At 33.9% G+C, this 19,707-nt stretch overlaps 1 protein-coding gene across 3 annotated transcripts in view; it reads left to right on the forward strand.

Moving 5' to 3' along the window:
• NOVA1 (NOVA alternative splicing regulator 1) overlaps positions 1 to 19,707 on the forward strand; it is a 141,955-nt gene that overhangs the window by 90,467 nt on the left and 31,781 nt on the right. For all 3 annotated transcript variants that reach the window (XM_079912935.1, XM_079912936.1, XM_079912937.1), the window contains one exon: positions 17,495 to 17,661. In XM_079912935.1, coding sequence (XP_079769061.1) covers positions 17,495 to 17,661 — 167 coding nt within the window. The remainder of the gene's footprint in view (positions 1 to 17,494; positions 17,662 to 19,707) is intronic.

Here is a 19,707-nt window from a genome sequence, read left to right on the forward strand (position 1 = left end):
ATGTAGTATTTCCCCTCAAAAGTATTTGACCAGAGATTTCTTCTTTTTCATGAAGCATATTGTAGGGCAAGTATTATGTAAAATATACTTAGAGAGGTGCTAGACTAGCATTTGGGGGTTTTAATACTTTAAGAAAATTTTACATCTTTTTCTTCAGCTTATCTTAAAACAGGGTGATTGTATAACACGATTATGTTTTTTCTTTTTAAAAATACTTCTCTCAATTCCTAAATTTTCTTGAAGTGGCAACTTCAAAATTTTTACCAATATGGTCATATTATTCAACTCATAATAATAATATCTGTTTTCTTATAAATACTTTGTATGATCTGGGTTCTTACTCTTTTTTCATCTTCATCTCTTTCCATATTTCTCTTGAACTTTTTTCCCAACTGTATGGAGCATACATTTACATGGGGCATCATGGTTCTGACAGACCGTTTTTTCTCAACCTTCTTTACCTTTATACATGTACTTTCTTTCTGGAATGCCCCTTTCTTACTTCACATCTGCTGATGAATACTTGCTTCATATGATTTAGAACTCAGATTAAGTGTAACCCCTTCAGTAAAGCTTTACTGAGCTAATACTTGCCATCTGTATATACATCCTTAGAATCAGTTATTAATTCATAAATATTTATTAAGTATTTGACACACACATATGTCAGGATGCTGTGGGTGTAAGGATGGACAATATAAACATATAAACAAAGAGCTCATATTCTTGAGGGCTAGACAGGTTAGTGAATAGACAACTGTAATAATCTATGATAACTGCTATTCTAAGGAAGTACAGCTGTGGTTACACATAGGAGGAGGTATGGAAGCCAGGTAAAACTTTGGGAAACTGATGCCTGGCCAGAGATTTGAAAGATAAATAGGAGTTACTGAGGTAAAAGGTTGAGTTCAGTTAAAACATCTAAGAAAATAGTTAAAAACAGAGATGGACCTACATGAAAATAGGTGGAATTACTGGGGAAATAATCAAGCAGACGTTGATAATTACATGGTATAGTAATTATATAGTATTACCAGCATTGTAGTATTACCAAATACAGTGGCTTTGCGGATTGTAGGTCTGAACTTTGAGACCATGTTGGAATTGACTGTGGCTAGTAAGATGGTGTTCTGCTATGTTTGTAGCACTGTACGTAACATATATTGAGTTTGTTTCTCCACACCATAGGCATTTGGTATACAATAGAAAAGGAAACCCTACCTGGATTTCCATAAAAGAGTAAATTTTCAATGAACTTGAATAGATTAGTTATGTATACCTCTTCTGCTAACATGATATCTTAGGAACACAGGACTGCTTAAAGTCCATATATGTTTTCTCCAGACTAAGAGTAGTCAAAGTCCTTGTAAATTTTTTAGTAGGCTCCATACTAATGTTATCCATGGAGTTTCTATATTACTTTATTTTCCTTTTTAGAGTTACATGTAAATAGTAGCCTGTAGCTTAAAATTTTCCTGTCAGTAAAGGTTTTCTCCCCTGCATTATTAGAAATTTGAGAATAAAAATCACTTTGCTGTACCTTACACATTCACATTACTTTATGTGTAGTTTTAGATTATTGGTCCCTAATTTTAAATATGTTCAGATGATTAATAAGAAGACTGGAGGTTAAATTCCCAAAATGTTCATTCCTTTTAAATCAATTCACAGAAATTATTTTATAATATTCCCAGGGTCAACCTTTCAGGGCTCTTTTAAAGGTCTTATTCAGAAATAAGGTTCTTTATAAAGTATTCAGATAAATTTACTCTTAATATCAAATTTGTTTTTGTTTATTTATGTTTCTGTGATATTTCAGCTTGTTAATATATACTGTGCCCTCTTATAACATATGCAAATGTCTATAATCTTGACTTGACAATAGAAAAAGACCTAGGGATAGTTTTACTTTAGGTGAAATTATTTTACTATTACAGTAATAAGTCTCATTTGTTTTCTTTTCAGAATATTTTAGTTAATGATAGATGTTTATAACGTCATGGTTCCTTTGAGCCTATTAAAGACTTGTTGAGTGAGTAAATGAATGTTTTCTGGTCCTTTAGAAATACTGCATATTAGCAGTTCCTTTTTCATCAATTAAATAGAGGTGAACTGTATTTAAAGTCATACAGTTTAGAATTTTTACATAGAAATGGTCATGACCAATATATTAAAACTTTGATTTAGTTCTAATGTAATCTAACAGAATTTGGTCAAATAATTTAATTGATAAAGACATTTTTTTCCTTAGCAGTGTGTAGTTATTGGCATTTAGTAGATGCCAAAGCTAAAACATCATGCTTTGATATGCAGCAGTATTGTAAGAAATTCTTCATTTGTGGTCAGGATTTGATATTTTATCATTACAGTGATTAAGTTTAACTATGAAGTTTCATCTGTACTCTTTACTCCGAAGTAGAGAATTGGTTTACTTTTTCCCTGGAAAAACCCTTGGTAAAATTATTCTGTGGAGTTGGGTGTACCTTCCAAGGAATAATCAGTAGATAATTGGATAGGAGGGCATTGAGCTGAGCTTCCTTTGCTGGGTGTTTCTAAAAGGATTAGTAGAAAGAACATAATCTTTTGAAAGAGAAATGTATACTACATACATGCATTTGTAGATTTCATTAGGAAACATTATGTAATAATGATCCTTAATAAAAGAAAATAGTCTAATAATGGTCCTTGGTTTACCTGGTGTCATTGATAGTTCATCTGTTCAGTACTTCTCTCTGTATATATTTTTTTCTCTTCTTTTGATATCTACAATAGATTTAATGTAATTGATCTAGATTAATAAAATCTTATTGTAATGTTTTTCATCCAAGGCCATGGTTTTAATTCATTAAATTAATAATTCCTTATGAACAATTTGCTAAGTACTGGGCTGGGGATACAGCTGTGAGCAAAATAGTCAAGGTTTCTGCCCTCTTGGACTTTTTGTGTCAGTGGGGAGAGACAAACAATGAAGTAAACAAATTACAACAAACTTTAATTTCAGAAAGTGTTAGAATCGTGGAGAAAGTAAGGGAACATAAAGTGATAAATAGTGATTGAGAACAAGCTATTTCATGGTTGTTAAGGAATACTTCTCTGCTGTGGTATCACTGAACCAAGGTCTTAATAATGAGAAAGGGGCTGGTATGGGAAAAGCCACAGGAAAAGTTCCTAGTATGGACATCAGTAGGAAAAAAAAAGGCCTAAGTGAGAACAAGCTTGGCATTTTCCAAGAACTAAAAAAGACCCAGCTCCCTAGAGTGAAGAAGAGAGGGAGAGTAATATGAGATGAGGACTGAGAACTAAGCAGAGGCCAGATTGCGATGTGTTTTGAAAGCCAGCGTAAAGGATTTAACGCTACAATGAGAATACAGTACATTGTTTATAAACAGGTAAATTACATATGATTTGTGTGTTTAAGAAACTACTTTGAACAAGGAGTGGATTATAGAGGTGCAAGAAGTGAAGCAGGCTATTGTAATGGTCCTGTTTAGAGACAATGATGACTTGGACTAGGAGGTGTCAGTAGAAAGAGGGTAAATTAGTTCACATTATGTTTTTATGGCATTTACAACCATGGAACTGGATTACTTATCCAAGGAAGAGAGTAGCAACAAGAAAGCCAAAGGAAGAAAGTGTTTACATAAGAAGGAAATGATTAACTGAGGCTAGTACCTGGAGAAGAAAGGTAAAATGCCATAATAGTATACAACTTGCTATTTTTCTTCATTGCTATAATTTTCCAGTATCCCTATCATTCGAACTGACTGAAAACTTTAGCATCTGACTTACTGTCTACCTCTATACCTGTACTCCTGTTCAGCCTTTGTTTCCAAAAACTTTGAAAGAAAAAGAAGTGATGGCAAAGAGAGCAAGAGAGTGGCAAAGTGGAGCAAGGAAAATATGTAAACAGTTTGTGGCCCAAATAACCTGAGATTTGAGAGAAAAAAAACTGCCCCAGTTGAGAGAGCTCTGTGGGACATAAAGAGGTAGGGAACAGCCAGATTTTTTCAGGTGGTGAGACTAAAAGGAACATTCAGAAATGGGGTTTTGAATATGGAGCATATGTTGAAACTGAGGTAACAGAGGGCATAATGAAGAGGTTTAGAAAGACAGAGGATAGGGAATTGGGTCATATTCAGAGATATAGAGAAGACTATGTGCATAGGAATTTGATTATGGTGACTGGAGAGATTTAGACTTCTGCTGGTAACTTAGATATACAGGAATATGAAGAATGGTAGTCTCTTTTAGGATGATGGACAGGTAGAGTTACGGTCCAGCTTATTATTTTAAAGGTATGATACTACTGACCTTTCTTTTCTGTTCCTAAAAATGCTGTACTGGTCTTTGATGGGGGAGGAGCAGGAATAGTGAGATACCGAGGTGTTGTGGTAGCCACTGGCTGGGGGAACTGTTGACTCAGACGAACTAAGAAGGTTACTCAAGGATTTATTTACATGGGTAGGTTAATGAGTAAGGGCAGGAGGCCAGAGAGTGGACAGGAAACCAAAGACTCAGAGATTCCTTCTAAAGGAAAGGAGGCCAGAGGATGACAGAGAGAGAGCCAGTCATCTGTCCTCACATGGATCAGAGGCCAGTGGGCGACCAAGAGTCCAAGGATCTGTCTTCAAGTGGATTATAAGTCAAAAGGACTAGCCTGAGGGTCACGATATTTAAACCAATGGAAAGTTATGTATTACTATGAATGTACATGAGTATGTCTGACAGTCACCCTCTGTTACAGATAACATCTAGTCTGGGATTCTTCCAGTTGACAGGTCTTACCCATAATATTTTAATAATCCAGAATAATAGAGACAAAGAGAAAGGGTTATATGAAACAAAAATTAGAATTATAAAAAATTACTGTAGAAACACAATTTTGCCATTTTCTGAGACATATTTTTAAAACTAAGAGTATAATAGGTAGGTCAATTAAATTTGGTTCGTGATATCACAGAAACTCATCTGAACAGTAGCCACCAGTTTTAAGCTACAGTCGAACTGGTGTTAGATGTATGATCTATTTTCATATATCGCTTTTATCTCCTATAACTAATATATTCTGATATTCTTTAGTTTATAATTAATACTTCATATTGAAAAAAATGAAGTGATAAGATACTCTGTTGTCTGTTCACATCAGAGGATACAAAAATAACTTTTGGCAAGTGAGCTGGAGAACTCTGAAGAACTTCTGAGCCTCACCTTGATCCCCAAAGTCACATTTCTCTCTAAATATATTGTGGCATGCTGAAACTATTTATTTAAATAAGATATTGTGCTGCTTGTTCTCAGCATCATGATCATAGGAAAACTGTAATGCACAGGGAGAGTATAGACTGACAAGATGTATTCGTGGTAGATTTGTATATTCTTTCCTGACAAAATATTGCCATTTTTTTTCCAATGTGATAAAGGGCATTTATGGAACCCACATCTAACATCACACTCAGAAATGAAAAACTGAAAGCTTTCCCCCAAATAAAATCAAGAACAACTGCTTTCTCCACTGCTCTGCAACACTGTGCAAGTAGTTCTAGCCAGAATAATTGAACAGGGAAAATTTTTAAAGAGTATCCAAATTGGAAAGGAAGAAATAAAATTTATCTCTGTTTGTAGATGACATAATCCCATATGTAGAAAACCCCAAAGAATCTATAAGAAAACTACTGGAACTAATAAACAAGTTCAGTAATATTGTAGGGTATAAGATCAACACACAAAATTCAGTGTGTTTCTATATACCAACAAGGAACAATCCCAAAAGGTAATTAAGAAAACAATTTCATTTGCAATAGCATCTAAAACAAAAGAATACCTAGGAATAAATTTAACTAAGGAGATGAAAGATTAAAGAAGACATAAATAATTGGAAAAGCATCCCATGTTCATGGGTAAGAAGACTTAGTATTGTTAAGATACCAGTACTGCCCAAAGCAATCTACACATGCAATTAAATACCTATTAAAATTCCAACAGCCTTTTTTGTAGAAATGGAAAACCCAGTCCTCAAATTCATATGGAAATGCAAGGGACCCTGAATAGCCAAAGCAGTCTTGAAAAAGAACAAATTTGGGGACTTACATTTCTTGATTTCAAAAATTACTACAAAGCTACAGTAATCAAAACAGTGTGGTATTTACATAAAGGTAGACATATAGATTAATAGTGTATGATTGAGAGTCCAGAAATAAACCCATATATCTGAAGGTATTTGCAAATTATATGATAAGGCTTTAATATCTAGAATATATAAAGAACTCCTAAAACTCAACAACAAAAAGACAAACAACCAAAAGAAACCATGGGCAAAGAGTGTGATAGACATTTTTCCACAGAAAATATACAAATGGCCAATAAGCAATGAAAAGATACCCAACATCATTAGTCATTAGAGAAATGCAAATCAAAACTACAATGAGATACCACCTCACATTCATTAGAATGGTTATTATTAAAAAATAATAATAACAAGCGTTATCGAGGAGGTAGAGAATTAGAACTCTTGTACATTGATGGTGGGAATGTAAAATGGTGCAGCTGCTGTGGAAAACAATTTAGCTGCTCCTCAAAAAGCTACATATAGAATTACCATATGACCCAGCAATTCTGCTACTAGATATATGCCCAAAAGAACTGAAAAAGAGGGACCTAAGCAGATACTTGTACACTAATGTTCATTGCAGCATTATTCACAACAGCCAAAAGGTAAAAACAAGTGTCCGTAAATAGATAAATGGATAAACAAAATGTTTTATATATACTCAGTGGAAAATTATTCAGCCACAGAAAGGAATGAAGTTCTGGTATATGCTTCAACATGAATGAATAAAATATTATGCTAAATAAAATGTCAGATACAAAAGAACAAATATTGTATGATTCCCTTTATATGAAATATCTAGAATAGGCAAATTCATAGAAACAGAAAGTTTAGAAGTTACTAGGGGATATAGGGAAGACATGGTGATTTGTTTCTTAAGGGTTACAGATTCTCTGGGGTGATAAAATAATTTTGGAAATAGTGGTAATATTTGTACAACCTTGTGAATATAGTTAATGCCACTGAATTCTGTGACTAAAAATGGTTTAAATGGCAAATTTTTTGTTATGTATAATTTACAATTTAAAAATATTTTGTCATTTTATATTAACTCAGCATATATAAAACTGCCACAATTAATACATTTTAAATATCTTTAAAGTAATAATTTTAAAAATAAAGGATTACATGTACTCTTGAAATTTTTATCATTTTCCCAAACTTTACAAATTTACCTTTCCATATTCCTTCTCCCAGCAACTTAATGGGTCACAAATCGTCATGCTTCCTCTATGTTCATTTGATATGGTGCATATGCTCAACTGTATAACAATTGTTATCATTCTGTGACTTGAATAATTCACTCTCAAACTCTATGCAAATGTGGGCTTTGCTTTCATATTGGATTTGCTAATGCATTAATCTCTATTGGCTCTGAAGGTAATAACTTACGTCATATGGTAGGAGTGGGGCTATCACCAGAGATGGCTCATCTTCTTCTTGTCAGCTTATAGCAGCAGCACTCTTCAGATCTGGTTACTCTGCTGCATGTCTAGTGGTATGTTTTGCTCCTGACTTTTGAATGACTTTGATTAGCTCTGCATGCCACCACTGGTCACACTTTGAGTTTCTGAGCTTGATCTGATACCACATGTTTGTTGCAAGTTGTGTCCCCAGCTTCCAAGCGTGGTTCACAAAATTCTGCAAGTGAATTCCTACCAGTCTGTAAGGCATAGCTAGAAAAATGCCAAGCGCCATTTTTCTTATAGCAGAAATTTAAGAGTACAAATTAGTGTCAAAAATGTTGACACTGATTGGGAGTGGAGGCAAAGTCAGGAAGTCTATTTTATATATACTTATAAAAATGTGATTACATTTTAAATAAAATGTAGTCATGGCAGTTTTTATATTCCTATACTCCATAATGGAAGTCAAAAGGTAATAATGTCGACCAAACTAGGATTGCTAGTTCTGTTCCTCTTCGTCTGGAACATACTCTTTTGCTGTCTCATTTTGTCTAAATTTCTATTTGTATTTTTATGTATGTGAAAGGTTAGTTATGTTTCTCAACCTTAGAGAAGTGGCCCTCTGTAAAGGATGTCCTATGTGTCCCAGCAGTACACTCCCCTCTTGTCACCCAAAGGCCAGGGACCAGCTGGTCCCAGGATAGGTTCTGATCTGTGTTTTCGGACTTAGTTCCACAGGCTGCTGGGTTATAGTTTTCTTGCCTCTGGTGTCTGTGCCATGGTGGGTGAGGCTGGTCTAGAGGCTTGTGCAGGCCTCCTGGTGGGAGGAGCCAGTGCCTGCCCACTGGTGAGTGAAGCTGGGTCTTGACCCTCTGGTGGGCAGGGCAATGCCAAGGGGTGTGTCTAGAGGTGACTGGGTTCAGGAAGTCTTTAGACAGCCTGTCTGCTGCTGGGTGGGGCTGTGTCTCCTCCCTGTTGGTTGTTTGGCCTGGGCATCCCAGCACTGGAGCCTACAGGCTGCTGGGTGGGGCCAGGTCTTAGTGCCAAAATGGTGGCTTCCAGGAGAGCTCATGCTGATGAATATTCCCCAGTACCTCCACCACCAGTGTCCCCACAGTGAGCCACAGCCACTCCCCCTACCTCCTTAAGAGACCCTTCAAGACTAGCAGGTAGGTCTGGCCCAGGATCCTATGAAATCACTGCTTTTGCCCTGGGTTCCAGTGTGCACAAGACCTTGTGTATGCCCTCCAAGAGTGGAGTCTCTGTTTCCCCAGTCCTGTGGAGCTCCTGCACTCAAGCCCCGCTGGTCTTTAAAGCCAAATGCTCTGGGGACTTCTCCTGATGCCAGACCCCCAGGCTCGGGAGCCTGACATGGGGCTCAGAACTCTCACTCATGTGGGAGAACTTCTGCGATATAATTGGTCTCCAGTTTGTGGGTTGCCCACCCAGGGGGGTATTGGATTTAATTATATCATGAGTGCACCCCTCCTACCATCTTGTTGGGTTTCTTCTTATGTCTTTGGATGTAGAATATCTTTTTTAGTAGGTTCCAGTCTTTTTTGTCAATGGTTGTTCAGCAGTTAGTTGTGATTTTGGTGTGCTCGTGAGAGGAGGTGAGCTCAAGGTCCTTCTACTCTGCCATCTTGTCCTCCATCCCAGGATTACTATAATTCTGAACGTAGCATAAGCCTGTGCTAAAGATGAATGAACAACTAGTCATCATCATAACTATTAGTAGGATCTTTTGCATGACCTCAGAAGTTAACTGGAAATGAATTACAATTATTTAGAATTTTCAGATATGTCTGCTTTCAAACCTCACGGTTCTTGAGAACTTCGAGTCTCCTAAACTCCTGATGTTACTTTGTGGGAATTGCTACTTAAAAGTAAATGAGTATGCCATTTGCATGCATAGGACAGAGACTGAGTGAGTGAGAAGCTGGACATCTACTCTGTCATTCATTGTTTCATCTTAACTTCTTTGAAGAATATGAGTACTTTTAGAGTTTTCTGAAAAGTATACTTTCATCCTTTGGCTTAATTGAGTCTATTTTAATGTTAAAGCATGTTCTATAAACAGATATTCAAGCTTCACTCTATTGATTTGGGACTAAAACATGTTATGATGGCCCCCTACAGATTTTTACAGTTTAGAAGTAGGGACATGATTGTGTAGAGAGTTAATCACCAGAAGAAGAAAAGCAATTATTACTTTGTATTATGAGATGTCAATTCCTATGATTTCCTTTTCTAAAAAAACCCTCTTCTTGAAATAGTATATTTTTCCCTTAGTAATTGTAGAGTAAGGGGAAGCTTTATCAAATGTGCAAAACTGTACAATGTTATAAAAGCTGCAATTACAAATTGAACTTACTTTTTATGGCAGTTTTTCTAAGTGCTTTTGTTGATCTGAAAATTTGTTCTAAAAACTTTGCTAATAGCCCACACAATTATTAACCACCTCCTATGGTGGTCTCTTCTCTGTAAGAAGGGTCAGTCTTTTCTTTCATTTTATGCCAGATTTGAGATAAATCTGTGAAGTGATATTAATAGTATGACTCAATGCATTTAAAAAAATTATCAAGCTTGGGTGAAAATTATTTTTCCATCATCAGGCTGAAACATATGTGACTTTCTTAAAAGGATGTGATTTGGTAGCTGGCCTAACATTACATTTTCAGAAGGTATGTGTTGTAGTGGAAAAAATATGGTATTTGACAAAATCTTCTCTCTGCATTTGTTAGTTACGTTTCCTTGGCTCAGCTGCTTTCACTTCTTTACCTGTAAGTTGAAGAAAATATTATCTGCCTTGGTAATTGTGAACATTAAATGTGAGATACCATATAATACATTGTATAATACATAACTATATTAATAAAATATTAAATATATGTATTATAAATTATATATATACTTTTATTCTCTTTTTAAATAATTTACATTTTGTTCTAACCTGAAATTTGTAATAAATATTATTACTAATGATTGATACTCTATACTTTACTCTTAATAGTTAAACTAAAGGACAGTTAATGAGCTAATGTTTTTGCTTTTTTTAAACCACAAAGACATTCACATAATTAGATTACCATGATTATAGATTGAGAATAAAGAATTACTGTAAATCGCTTTATTCATTAAAAAATTATACTCTTTATTTTAGTTTTAAAAATAAAACCTACATGCACTTTTAAACCTTAAGAAGGCATTAAAGGAACATTTTGCCTATTGATACTGGCCTCAGATTCAGAAATAAAGGGGAACAAAGCCAGAATAGATTTCACAGAGGTCAACCATCCCCTATGGTTGTCACCAAGAATCTGTCTATTGCTAGTTTATATAGTTTCAACAACCTTGCTTAGCTGGTTATCCAGCCATTGAGGACTAGAAGCAGCAAAGTAGAAGTAAAAAGAGGAGCCTGCTGGAATCAGATGTACCAACAAACAGTAGGGATAAGTGGCAGTAAGGAAAAGAATATGAAAACTAAAAGAACAAATACCAATCACAGAGCACCATTTCTATAAGGATAAATAGACATACATAGCCAAAGAAATCTTGAGTTTGCCACTTCATTACTGTCCGGAACTATATAGCTTTTCCCAAGTATTATGGAAATGTTAAATATATTTGAAAATGTGTAGCAAATTGGGAGATATTTCTTAAAAATGGTAGAAGCTAAATGTTATGTTGAAAAAAATAAACCCTATCAATTCAGAATATTAGCTATCCAGATCTAGTAATTTCTCAGTGCTATAAGTAGCTGCTATCTTACTCTAAAAATTATATATCATGTTTTGTTTTAAACTTCAGTTTTTGCCTATTGCAGAGTTAATTGGCATTTCCATTTTCTTAGTTCTTTTTGAGGCCAACAACATTGCCTATAGGTTGTCATAGAATTATTAATATTCGGCTAGATTTTTGGTATTTTTCATTTTCAATGTTTCACTGATATTCATTCAACCAAATTTCTTACTCTAGACTTGACACTAATATTTCCTAAAGAAATATCTTATCATAAGATACTGAGCTGTATTCTCAGTAGGAGTATAAACTGATGCATTTTCTTACATCCAAACAAAATGTTTGCTAATTTTCATTATAGTTGACCATTGGAAATAAGTGGATCAGCTTGTTAGTATATACCCATTATTCTAAACCAGACTCATTCTGGTTGAAATAGGTCTCAGGTATCTAAAAAGTTTTAGACTGTATTTTTTTTTTTTTTTTTTTTTTGCGGTACGCGGGCCTCTCACTGTTGTGGCCTCTCCCGTTGCAGAGCACAGGCTCAGGACGCGCAGCCTCAGCGGCCATGGCTCACTGGCCCAGCCGCTCCTCGGCATGTGGGATCTTCCCGGACCGGGGCACGAACCCGTGTCCCCTGCATCGGCAGGCGGACTCTCAACCACTGCGCCACCAGAGAAGCCCTAGACTGTATTTTATACAGCAAAAAGCATTCCTTTTTTTCCCCTAATTTTATTCTTTTAGGTAGATTACATTTTTAGAGTTTACTTTTCTATTCTAGGAAGAAAAAAACTACTGAGCTATTCATTATTTTTCCTATTACCTTTCTCAAATCATTTTAAAATCAAGTATCCTTTTTATTGACATTATAATTTATAACTTATTATAGTTTTTTAAATCATTTCCCAAAATATATCTCATTTGTACATACATTGACTCATTTTGTAAACCCAAAGAGGCTTACTGGTTTTATAGACATTTTATAGGTAAAAAGGTCTTAAAGTCAATCATATGTTTTCAATTCACAGGTAAGAAAATTAGACTCAGGGAGTTACGCATTATTCAAAGAATACTTCTTGAGTGTATACAGTGTGCCAGGCACTATTCCAGACACTGAGATTACAGTAGTGAACATGACAGACAAGGTCTCTTTTATACTTTATTTTTGTCTTTCCTTATCCTGGTATTGTCCTCAAACTTTTTCTGTAGTGCTAATTTCATTTCATACTCTCTCTACGTATTTTTTATTTGTTTTATGTATAGTATCTGTCTGCATGAACTAGAGTAAGAACTCCATGAAAGCAGGTTTGTCTGTTTGGTCATTGCTGTATCTAGTACAATACTTAACATTTAGTGGGGAATCAATAGATTTTTGTCAAATGAATGAATGAATTGAATTAAATGAGGGCCATATGGTATCCTGAAATCCAAATGAAGTGTTTTTAGAACAGACTGGTCAACTATGTCAAATGCTGTCAAATGGGTCAGACAATGTAAAGACATGAAGATTGGATTTACCAAGGTATGGATGGCTGTGATAAGTGGTTTTAGTTGAGTGGTGGCACAAAAGCCATATTGGAGTAGAGTCAAGAAAAAAAGGAATGGGTAGTGAAGAAGTAGAAAGAAGAGATATAGCTATATAAATTGTTCAAGGAATTTTGAGGGATAAGGAAATTGAGCTGTAACCAGAAGACGGGTATGAGGTCAGGGAGGGCTTTAAAGTGTTTTTCTTTTATTATAAAAATTTCAAACATACATAGAAGAAAGAACCTCTTTCATGTTTGTTAATAATATCAAGATTTTGGCATACGTATTTCATTTACTCATTTTTGTTGTTGCAAAAATATTTTGAAGCAAATCCCAGTCATTTTAGCTGTATATACTTCAATATGCATCTAAAAAAGAGAGAAAAGGCACTTTCTTACACAACCTGATGCCATAATCACACCTATTAAAATTAACAGTAATTCTTCGATACTATTTAATACCCAGTTTTTATGAGATTGCCACAATTATGTTTAAAATAAAAGTTGTTTGAATTTAGATCCAAATTCTGATTCACATTTGATCGTTGTATCTTTTAAGACTCTTTAAGTCTAGAGAACAGTCTTTCCTATATTGATGAAACTAGATTAATTGTCCTGTAGCCTGTCTTACATTCTTGATTTGTATCTTTTCTTCTTCATGGGTCATCTAATTTATTTCTCCGTTTTCAATGTTATTTGTAAGCTGTTACATAGTGCTAAATGTTTGGTTAGATTTAGGTTCAGCTATTTTGGGATACATACTTTATAGTTGGTGGCCTCTGCTTCATATTGCATCACGACAAGAGGCGTATGTTTGATTTTCACACTCTTAGTTATGCTAATCTTGATCAGTGAAGTCAGTTGGTGACTGCCAGAAGTTTCCACTGAAATTTGCCCATTAACCTTTCATCTTATGATTTTATGACCTTTGCCTAAATCAGTTATTTCATTTGCTTTATCGAAGGATAATTTTCTATTTCTGTCATAAAGGAGGGATCTTTAAAAATTGAAGAAATTATAACATGTTTTTCTGCTGATGGGCATGATCTAATAGAAAAGGAAAAATTATGATACCTGGAGAAACACTGGACCTGGTAGTTAAGAGGGGATGGGGTCCACTGCACAGGTGATAGAATGCCTTAGGTAGGAGGAGGAACAGTTTAAGCGACTTGTCCAAGGTTATAGTAGCACAGAGTGGATTTATTTTATTAAATGTGTATCAGAATTTTACTTTGGAATCTTATAATTGTACCTAATTTTAGAAACATGCATATTCAGTTGATGATATTGCATGTGAAGTAGGAACTTAAAGCTATTTTGAATTTCACTGCCTATATTTGACCCTACTTGTTGGGGATTTTTTAATTTTTTCTAATTTCTCCCTTAAAATTAATGGTGTCTTATACACCTGTATCTTTACATTATAAAAAATATAAGCATATACTTTTATGTAATTTTTCAGCTTTTGGTGCTAGTCTGTTGCAAAGAGAAGTAAATGCTGCTGTTAAACAAAATGATAAATAACTCGCAGTTCAGTTTAGACACTAATGGGCCCTAAAAGCCTGTAAAATGACAAAAACCAGCAACTTTTATGATTTATAGGCTAATTTTTGTTACACAGTTTGGTCATATACCTGACAGTCTTCCCTCTTTGTGACTTTCTCCTAAAAATTATAGTTTTGTGTTACCTAAGTGAAAAGTCCTTTAGAGGTCAGTAGAAGAATATGACAGCATCTCTTCTGAGGATTCCAGCAGTTCCCATTGGTGGAATTACAATTTCCTTTTTTTTTTTTTTTGTAGTAGTTCTAATGGTAGTGGTATAGTTTAATCTTGAAAGAATATTTATTGCAACTTTGGACCTGTAAACTATCTCCAAATTGTCTCATACATGCTATGTGAAATTTAGTTTTAGACAATCATATTTCTTTATGGCTCAGTGATTTCCATTTACTACTTGTTAGTCATACAGTCTGAAGAGTATTGGGGTTATTGTGTTGTCTGACACAGTATGTATTCTGTTAAATTTGAATTTTAAAAGCAATATGGATTATATAGTCCCTTTAGTTACTTAGCACCATGTTTTGTTTTTTACAGATCTCTGTTGAGGTTTGACTGATTGCCTTTTCTGTCTTGGCGTCCCCAAAAGAGCACTCCGTAGTTGCCTCCAAAAGCAGGAATGTAATCTGATCTGTGTTTTGTATTGTCTGCTGACTTCCATGAGAACACTTTGCATGAGCTACATTGATCAGTTCTCATCCTTTCTAGTCAGTTATTGGACAATTAATACAACCTTGTAAAGACTCTCTAGAGTATCCCTAATAAACTAGATCGTTTTACCCAGGAATAGATACATAAAGATATTCAAGGATGAGAAAAGCTGATTAGGAGAAACAGGAAATATTAAGCTTTCACACTCACGGTATGTTTTTCAGATTGTCTCCCTCCTTACAATTGAAAGATATTGCTCTCTATTGAAATATTTTGTACAAATTAGGAAATGGTAGCTTTTCATAAATTTGCATCTTCATTGTTTAAAACAGGAAAGTTTAATTTAGGTGGATTCATATAATATTATTCATATAATATTTTATTTCTGCTTCTAATTCTTGTGATCTAATTTTCTAAAGGTAAGAATGATAATCTTTTACTATTCTTTTAAACATTTAAAACTGCTAGGAAAATGGTTTATGTGGCAATTAATCCTTAAAGCAGTGTAAACTCCGTGCAGTTTTTTTAATGTGTAGTTTCACACTTTTGTCCTTCAAAATGTACTTTAAAAATATTTTATAGAGTGGCTTAGAATTTTGAAACTGTGGTATGAAGAGGATACATGCAAAGTACTTGGAAGTTTTCATATTAGTTCAAAAACAAATATTTTATAAATTTAAAAATACCATTCTTTTGACTTTTTGATAACTGTTTAGTAAAAGAATAGTTACGTCTGAGAAGTTTATATGCTTGTTGTGTTGGGCTGCTCAGCAGAAGATTACAGTTTAATATCAGGATGCTGCAGGGAGGCTCAAAATAGTCTGAAAAGCTAATCATTTGTTTTTATTGCCTTCAGGTATATCTGTAAAGTATGAAATGGGTTAAAGGACCTGTGTATCAGACCCAACCAATTTCATTTTAGTCTTGTCTCACATCATGTGTCTACATTTTGTTCACCAGATATGAAGCAAATAATATTAATAGTATCTTTATGAATTATTCATCAATTTCAAATTAAAAATAGTTTAAAATGTTTTTAATTATGATATTATATCTTTTTAAAATTACATAATCAGTAAAAGCAGGGTTGATTCATTTTCCAATAAATATTTGTCATGGACCTGTCATGTGCCAGGGACTGCTCTAGGCTTTGGGGAGACTATAGCACAAAACAAAACAGACTAATTAACTGTCCTCCTAGAGCTTGCATTCTAGTAGAAAAGTAAAAAAATAAACAAATACAAAATGTCAAATAGCATTGTTGCTGTGATTAAAAGAAGAACAGGGTAAGTGAATAAAGGGTGGTAAAAAATTCAGAAATTTACCTACTATGTAAACTTTGCAAGACTCCTTCTCCCCACTGATTTAAATGATGTTTTTATTGTAGACCAACCGTATGTGCTGCCCATGTAGACACCTCCATTATTTTTCATATCATAGTATCTTGTAATTCTCTGGCTTGATGTGTCTGTTTTTTGCCCGTAAGAGTATGTGCTTTGAAAGTTGGGTGCATAGATCTTCACATCTGTGTTACCAGTTTCTAACCCAAAGTTCTTTTATACGTGCTCAGTAAGTATTGGTTATATCAGTGAATGAATGATATACTCAGAACTTCTCAGGATTTCTGGCTCTGCTGATCTTTTGGGGATTTAGAGTTCTACATTTTACATTATTTTATTGGCATTAGTATATCATCCTTTTTTTTTTTAATTAGGTACACATCTTTATTGGAGTATAATTGCTTCACAGTGCTGTGTTAGTTTCTGTTGTACAGAACAGAATCAGCCATTCACAAAGTGAATCAGCCATATACATACATATATCCCCTCCCTCTTAAGCCTCCCTCCCACCCTCCCTATCCCACCCCACTAGGTCTTCGCAAGCGCCGAGCTGACCTCTCTATGCTATGCAGCTGCTTCCCACTAGCTATCTGTTTTACATTTGATAGTGTATATATGTCCATGCCACTCTCTCACTTTGTCCCAGCTTCCCCTTCCCCCACCACTCGTGTCCTCAAGTCCATTCTCTATGTCTCCGTCTTTAGTCCTGCCCTGCCATTAGGTTAATCAGTACCATTTTTTTAGATTCCATATATATGCGTTAGCATACGGTATTTGTTTTCCTCTTTCAGACTTACTGCACTCTGTATGACAGACTCTAGGTCCATCCACCTCACTACAAATAATTCAATTTTGTTCCTTTTAATGACTGAGTAATATTCCATTGTGTATATATATGCCACATCTTCTTTATCCATTCATCTGTTGATGGGCGTTTAGGTTGTTTCCGTTTCCATGTCCTGGCTATTGTAAATAGTGCCGCACTGAACATTGTGGTACATGACTCTTTTTGAATTATGGTTTTCTCAGGGTATATGCACAGTAGTGGGGTTGCTGGGTCATATGGTAGTTCTATTTTTAGTTTTTTAAGGAACCTCTATACAGCATTTTTGAAGAACATACAAAGTAAGAAGGGAAGTTTTCTGAAAATTAATCTTTTATCCACAGGTACTACTGAACGAGTGTGCTTGATCCAGGGAACAGTTGAAGCACTGAATGCAGTTCATGGATTCATTGCAGAAAAAATTCGAGAAATGCCCCAAAATGTGGCCAAGACAGAACCAGTCAGCATTCTACAACCCCAGACCACCGTTAACCCAGATCGCATCAAACAAGTGAGTGTTTAGTTGGGAAATCAAAGACTAACATCCACAGTGTAGTATGAATTCCTTATAAAAGAAGCCTTAAAGTTTTAGCATATAAAGTTTTTTTCTAAGTAATACTTAAAACGTAACAGAGTTGTCTTTTATTTATTTAAAGACTGTCAGAGTCTCTTCTTTAGATTGATCAGATAATTGAATTACTCATTTAGTAGTGTTACACTGAGGAGCGATTATGTGACTCATTTCTTTTATGGTGCCCTTTAAAAAATTATAGACACAAATTTGATTAATTTATAGAAATTTAATCTATTTAAAATAATATCACTTTTTAAATAAAGTATAAACATTGAAACTATATTCTCAAAATTCCTAATACAATATTCTTAATAATATTTTTAGCCTTTAGTATAGTTATTATGCATATAAACTCCTGTTTTGTTAATTTGTCATGTTCAACATTTTTTATCAACAAATATGTATAAGTAAACTTTTGTACCTAGCAAACAGTTCTTTGTTACAAATCAGCTATTATGTTCTGTATAACTTGTGTAGTATTTATATATATGTCATAAAGGGCCAATGTTTATTTTTAATGTGTGGGATTTTCTGTAACAAAAATTTTACTTGATAAAAGACAATGTGAGTTCTTAAGATTGAATATGGCTGACATGATGTAGGAAAAAAATGACATTCTTTAATGTTAAATAAGGTGAATTCTTCCCCTCAACCTCGTTTAAATCCTCAAAATTATTTGATACTTTATGTTTATAATGTTTCTGCATTTGCCCTTTTATAATTAGCTGCTTAATTTGTGATCATATTGATAGACTTCAAAAGAAATGTATTATTCATTAGTTCACAGAATATGTTCATTGTAATAAATTTGAAATGTAGCTCAAAATCTTATTAATTTCATGTTTCTGAATTGAAAAAATATTTTATACTAGGCAGTGTTATGAATCTATTATAATTTTACCAATATATTGATAAATATAAGGCTGTCTAATTAAATACAAACATAGCAATTAATAATTAGGTAATATATTTTCAAATTATGGGCCAAGACTCAATTTTCTTTTAGTTACCATTTTAAAAAGTTCCTCCATGTTTAAATCATGAGTAGGTAGTTGTTATTCCATATAAAATCGTTCATTTTATACTCTTTGTCAGTGTCAAAATAGTTTAATTTGTAACCCTTTATAACTTTTCAAGGAAGTATCTTTTAGTTTATACATGGCAGAATGTAAATATTTTAAAATTCTAAACACAGATAGATATTTTTATTCTTCACAGCCATTTATAGTTTTGAAATGTTTATTTTATCTGTACTAGGTGAATGCAAAGGATAATTTAAAAACTGATGCCTTGAAAGTGGTACCATGATTTTATCCAAATTCTAAAAATATGAGTTTAAAGACCTCTAGGTTACAATCACCTGGGTCTAAGAATTTACAGAATTGGCACTGAAGTGCCATTGAAGGTTTATTGATTTTCTGCTTTAATCCAGCCTATCACTTCTCCCCTTTATTTTGTAATTTCTGTAAGTTCAAACATTTAGGGAAGGCAGTGAATATCTTGATTATTTTTAAAAAAGTAAAACATAAAATATACTTTGAGTACTATATCACTGGCAATATATTCAGGACAATGATATGAATGAATTTTTATTATTTTTGTAATACTAAATATCTAGTACCATCAAATAATAGTCTATGAGTCATTGTTGAAACTTTAATTTTCTCTATGGTGATATGAGATTTATAGGTTGTCGTATATCCAGTCTCAGTAAAGATTTATGAAAGCCAGAATTTTAAAATGTTGGGTTCATTTCTATTTTTATTTGCCTTGTTCAGATAATATTATTTAAATTCAAGATAAGTGGTAAAAAATAATGGTGATTGATTTACTTTTGTGTATTTGCATTCATTTGTAAGCTTTGTAGACATTCATGGCATTGAAATTATTATTGATTATTTAATACTTTCATGTAATAAATGTGAAATAGAGTATCATTTTAAAAGATTTATTAAGAAGTACACTACATCTAGTAGGGTAATA

The sequence above is a fragment of the Stenella coeruleoalba genome, assembly GCF_951394435.1.
Source record: "Stenella coeruleoalba genome assembly, chromosome: 2".
Classification (NCBI taxonomy): Eukaryota; Metazoa; Chordata; class Mammalia; order Artiodactyla; family Delphinidae; genus Stenella; species Stenella coeruleoalba.